General features: G+C 41.9%; 1 protein-coding gene across 1 annotated transcript; it reads left to right on the forward strand.

Moving 5' to 3' along the window:
• LOC127446686 (tubulin alpha chain) lies at positions 1-3,343 on the forward strand. Its single transcript, XM_051707824.1, has 4 exons — positions 1-155; positions 1,452-1,674; positions 1,819-1,967; positions 2,194-3,343. The coding sequence occupies exons 1-4, from the start codon at positions 153-155 to the stop codon at positions 3,169-3,171; spliced, it is 1,353 nt and encodes a 450-aa protein (XP_051563784.1). The 5' UTR covers positions 1-152; the 3' UTR covers positions 3,172-3,343.
• The last annotated feature ends 2,493 nt before the right edge of the window (positions 3,344-5,836 follow it).

The following is a 5,836-nucleotide window of genomic DNA, read 5'->3' on the forward strand; positions in this document are numbered from 1 at the left end:
CCAAGGAGCTCGCTCCCGCCTGTGTGACGCAATAGTCCCGCCTTTCCTCCATCCGGTCGCGCGGCGATATATAAACGAATCTTGGCGCCTTTCACGACAATCCTCTTCATCCTCCGAATCCTTGACGTCGGTCTGAAGGAAAATCTTACAAAATGGTGAGTCATGGTTTTTTATATATATATATATAAATAAACCTGTATTTACAGAAAAATACCGCGGATGTTTATTTTTCTCTGTCAAATTACACCGTAGACTCGGGGGTAATTGTGTTTGGTATGCTTTTTAATGATCTGTAATATTGTAAATATGAAGAACAATTCTGTTTTAAGATGCATTAATATTGTATTCGTTCGATCTTATTATTTAGTCGTGTTTTGTATTATTTTAACGGACAGGGCGTCCGCGAGACAGTAGAGCGCGCACGCGCAACAGCGTGGCGCACATTCTCAAGACACGTAGGACAAAGAGAAAAGGGTAAAAATGAAATATTTATATGTAAAATATAAGAAATCCTTCCATGCATATTTTATTCATTTGGGGTGGCAAACAGACGCCATTAAGCTATTAAAAGGTCATAAATGTATTTTTGTAAGATGAGCAGGGCGTGGAGCAGGCGTGTCAAAATGCCACAGACGAGGATAAAGGTCTCTTAATTTGGGACGCGATCAGATCAGTTTTATTTTTTGTGTTCTCCGCCCGATTTTACTGTTGTCACCGTGAATAATAAAGAAAGCTGGGTGGGACACGCGGTGTGGGGGAAGGGACCGGCCCTGCCCAGTGGTTTTCTTTCTTTACACCGCATTCATAATTTATTCCCTGGTTTAAGTATTTAAAAATTATTTCTAGACATCAAAAGAGCAGGACTGAGACTGTGACAATGTAAATTATACAGTATTTTATGGGTTTGTGCTTAGTCAGCATTCGAGCACGCATCCGCCAATGCAGATAAAGCTTCAGGACTGTTCTAGTGTAACCGGTTGAGAGCTGGTAATGGATATTGATCCAGATGCAGACGATTGATCCTCTGAAATCGGTCATCTTGGCAGTACTAACTGTTTAAGTACCGAGCGTGTTTCTGATGTGTGACATTCGGTAAAGCAAAAGGAAGTTACATGCCTTTAAGGTGCTTTCTTTGTAATGTCAAGAACCGTGAAAACGGCACTCATACCGTCACATCTCTGCATTTAAACAAAGGCATAATTAAGATGCATGCATAACAGCTTTCCGCACAAAAACGGTGCTCCGGGTAAACCTACTGCCCTTTTGTTCTGCACAATTTCCTGTCTGGACATTATATTCATAGCCTTTTCCAGGGAAAATATGTCTTGTCTACACTAAAAGTCCAGTAGAGATTTTTAATCTTGCGTTTTCATCTATTTGCTCACTTGATTTTGCATTAAGGGGTTCGAGTTGCTGATGCTAACCATCTTTTGTTTTCTGCCTCCCTCTAGCGTGAATGTATTTCCATGCACGTTGGCCAAGCTGGAGCCCAGATGGGCAATGCATGCTGGGAATTGTATTGCCTGGAGCATGGCATCCAGCCAGATGGTCAAATGCCCAGTGACAAAACAATTGGCGGGGGAGATGACTCCTTCAACACCTTCTTCAGTGAGACTGGTGCTGGAAAACATGTCCCAAGAGCTGTCTTCGTCGACCTTGAGCCCACTGTCATTGGTAATTTGATATTCCCTGTAAACCAATTGTATAATTTTAGTAGCCAACAACAGTACAATTTTAGTGTCACAAGTTTTTAGCTTTGGATCACCATTAAGTGTCTCTGTTGGTTTGCAATTCTAAAAGTTTATTTTTTTTTTTCAGATGAGGTGCGCACCGGTACCTACCGTCAGCTGTTCCATCCTGAACAGCTTATTACCGGTAAGGAAGATGCTGCCAACAATTACGCCCGTGGTCACTACACCATTGGTAAGGAAATAATTGACCTGGTGCTGGACAGGACTCGCAAACTGGTGAGACACCCATTTATTTTTCTACCCATAAATGGTAAATGTGCTGGTTTTCACATGCATGTTAATATCTGAAATATTTTAGAGATTGAGCATGTCACTAGGCATTAAAAATGGCAAAGTGTGAAAATATCAGTAATTTAGTTGCAATTTGTCAGATGAATGTCCCATCTAATAAAATTCATTTCCCTGCATAGTGTTGAATTATTTTTATTTTTTTCTTCTCTAGGCTGATCAGTGCACTGGGCTCCAGGGCTTCCTGATCTTCCACAGTTTTGGTGGTGGCACTGGCTCTGGCTTCACATCCTTGCTTATGGAACGACTCTCGGTTGACTACGGCAAGAAGTCAAAGCTTGAGTTTGCTGTGTATCCCGCTCCCCAAGTGTCCACAGCTGTGGTAGAGCCTTACAACTCCATCCTGACCACCCACACCACACTAGAGCACTCTGACTGTGCCTTCATGGTGGACAATGAGGCCATCTATGATATCTGCCGCAGAAACCTCGACATCGAGCGCCCCACCTACACAAACCTCAACAGGCTGATCGGACAGATTGTATCCTCCATCACAGCATCTCTGCGTTTCGATGGTGCCCTGAATGTAGATCTGACTGAGTTCCAAACCAATTTGGTGCCCTACCCACGTATCCACTTCCCTCTGGCCACCTACGCCCCAGTGATCTCTGCGGAGAAAGCATACCATGAGCAGCTGTCCGTTGCTGACATCACCAATGCTTGCTTCGAACCAGCCAACCAGATGGTGAAGTGCGACCCTCGTCATGGCAAGTACATGGCATGCTGTCTGCTGTACCGTGGTGATGTCGTTCCAAAAGATGTCAACTCCGCCATCGCCACCATCAAAACAAAGCGTACCATCCAGTTTGTGGACTGGTGTCCCACTGGCTTCAAAGTGGGCATCAACTACCAGCCCCCAACTGTGGTTCCTGGAGGAGATCTGGCTAAAGTGCAGCGAGCCGTGTGTATGCTGAGCAACACTACTGCCATTGCTGAAGCTTGGGCCCGTCTGGATCACAAGTTTGATCTGATGTACGCCAAGAGGGCTTTTGTCCACTGGTATGTGGGTGAAGGTATGGAGGAAGGTGAGTTCTCCGAGGCTAGAGAAGACATGGCTGCCCTGGAGAAGGATTATGAAGAGGTGGGCACAGACAGCGTTGGAGAGGAGGATGAAGAAGGAGAAGAGTATTAAGCTAATGCCACCGTCTGGCTTGTTGACCCTTGCTCAACCAATCAAGCTGACTCATGCCTAGTTTTAAAAATGTAGGAGTTCTGTGTTCAAACAACATTCCATGCAATTTAAATTAAAATGTTCCTTTTTATTGGTTTAAAGTGTTCAATAAAATGCCACCAATTATCACCTACACTTTCTTTTGGTTTGTTACTCAAAGGTTTAGAGGTTTGTCTGACTTGTTTTTAGACAACGAAGCAATTGTAACCATGATAATACTGATAGACAAGGTGGGACAATAAGCCTTGTCAAAATTTAGCAGGCATAAAGGATGTTGACAAGATATTACTCCATCTCTTACCAACTGAAGTAATTAGGTCCACATTAGTGTTGCTAAGAGAAAGGGGAAGAAGGATTTGTAAAGTGCTGATCAATTAGCATACGTGTTTACCACATACACTGCTGGGGAGTGTTTAAATTCAACTTAACCTCACTGGAAACTTGTAAGACAGCTTTGTTTAAAAAAAAAAAAAATCTTTTATTGTGAAACACAAGGCTTAACATTAACTTTTTTGCTAACTGGCCACTGTTGCTAGTGGTATTTCAAAGTCACTAGCCACTCAGTATTTTCACTGGCCAAAGTCCCCTGTCCCACAAAAAGTGATGAAACTAACTGAAAACTTTAACTGCATGCATTTGTTTTGCACATTTTATTAGAACATGAATGATGCAAGTTCAGCAGGACACAAGCCTAAAGATTTAACACGTCTCAGAACATCTGAAGGCAAACAAGTAGGACGGAACAGGAGGAAAATGTCAATTTGTCCTTGGAAGTCCAGATTTGAACCCCTTTAACCATTTTAAAATGTACTTGCCTTTATGAAAGTTTACCATTGGTCTTCCATTGTTTAACAGTGGCATTTGTAATGAAGCCATTGCCACAGGTAAGACCATGGATGGCTCCACATTATTGTGGTTTAGCGAAAACAGTCTTAAAAACATCTGCAAGTATTATGAAAAACTAAGATCCTAAACATGTTTAATGTAAACATGGAAACTTTTAAATTAATTCCATGGAGTACAAAATGGATAATACAATTGAGAGTTTAGGTAGGTTTTTAAAAACTTGTAATTGTTGATGCAAGTCGCACTGTTGTCTCTTTACCTCGTCAGTGCTGTTTATAATGTCAGGACTGTATAGCAGTTTGAGAGATCCGACTTCCTCCATATGCTTTTTACTAGAATGTTCTTTGTAGAGTTCACATGGGTCTCACAAGTTGTGTGGTGTCCCCCGTCCACCACGATATTGAAGCCCGTCTTATCATGCAAGCTTCGCCCACGCTGTGCCAGAGCTCGAGCATGCTGATGTGCGCTGTGGCGGTTCGCGCGAAACTACGCCAGATTCTCCCCGCTGAGATGCGCGTGTCAGATATGAGAAGCATATTTACTGCTTATTAAACGCTGGACGCGAGATGAATACAATTAACTGTGCTTCGGCTGCTACCACGCGTCAAAGTGGCTAGTAAGTGTGACGGAGTTACCCGCCACTGCTGATTTCTACCCGCATTTGGCGGGTGGGTGGGGTGTTAATGTCAAGCACCGGTGAAACGTGATATAAAAATATAAGTGCCATTTCAGAAATAAGTCAAATTGAGGTTACGGTAATGAAGCACTAACAATGGAAGTGAATGGAGCCAGTCCGTAAACGTTAAAATATGCATTGTCTGAAAAGCACAGCCACAAGACATAACAACGTAGCCTATGTGTTAACATTGTTAGTATGAAAATCGTTTACTAACCTTGTGTGTAAAGTTATTTCCAATATCAGGATTGTAATACTGGAAGTTACTTGACACATATAAGGTTACTCAGTGATTTTATCACACCAAAATCAACACTTACAATGTTTACATCTTGCAGCTACACTTTGAAATTATTTGAACGTTTATGGAATGACCTGATTCAATTCCACTGCAAGTGCCTCCTTTTTTATTTTTAATTTTATACAATTTCAAGCATAAACCTTTGGTAAAAAGGTTTTTAAAATCATGAGATACATTCAGTCAATTATCAAGTCCAAACTTTTGAGCTGTATACTGACTGCCATCAAACCAAAGAAATATTCTTTCCACAAGGAGGCTAATCTACTTATCCAGTCCCCTGTGTTTTGGAAATGGTTTACTGATTAAACGTGCTGACAATGAAAGGGTTGTGTGTTTGTCTTTGGGTGAGCCAGATCTGTGTGCTGGGAACAAAACATACACTCACACATGACCCTACAGTTTACCTATGCCACAAGAGACACAAAACAGGCCTCTATGTGTGGGCACAGCCATCGTCACACAAAAGCCACATCACCAACTCATGATCCTATGTATACATAACAGTAGAATGTGATAGATCAGCAGTTGCTACAAGGTTCCATATTTTCAATAACTGTAACTTGAAGATAATACCAGTTTTTGGAATCTTGTGTGATGTTGTTTTATATCGGACGAAAGTTTAGAGAGCATGTAAAATGTATGGTACAAAGTGGGCCTGTCTACTCTGGCTCTGGATGGCAATCAGCTTATCTGTCACACACAGTCCAGAGAAGAGGCTAAACAGTCTTTCAGATCCCGCGCAAATTATGAAGAAAACATCAGTCACATGAAAACTGGATAGTTTTGACTAATTTCACACAAGC

Source organism: Myxocyprinus asiaticus, chromosome 9 (assembly GCF_019703515.2).
Source record: "Myxocyprinus asiaticus isolate MX2 ecotype Aquarium Trade chromosome 9, UBuf_Myxa_2, whole genome shotgun sequence".
NCBI classification, from domain to species: Eukaryota; Metazoa; Chordata; class Actinopteri; order Cypriniformes; family Catostomidae; genus Myxocyprinus; species Myxocyprinus asiaticus.

What these genes read in the sequence shown, in the direction of transcription:
- LOC127446686 (XM_051707824.1), top strand. An exon ending in CCTTGAGCCCACTGTCATTG is followed by an intron (nt 1,675 to 1,818) that starts GTAATTTGATAT and finishes TTTTTTTTTCAG; the next exon opens with ATGAGGTGCGCACCGGTACC. An exon ending in TGGACAGGACTCGCAAACTG is followed by an intron (nt 1,968 to 2,193) that starts GTGAGACACCCA and finishes TTTCTTCTCTAG; the next exon opens with GCTGATCAGTGCACTGGGCT.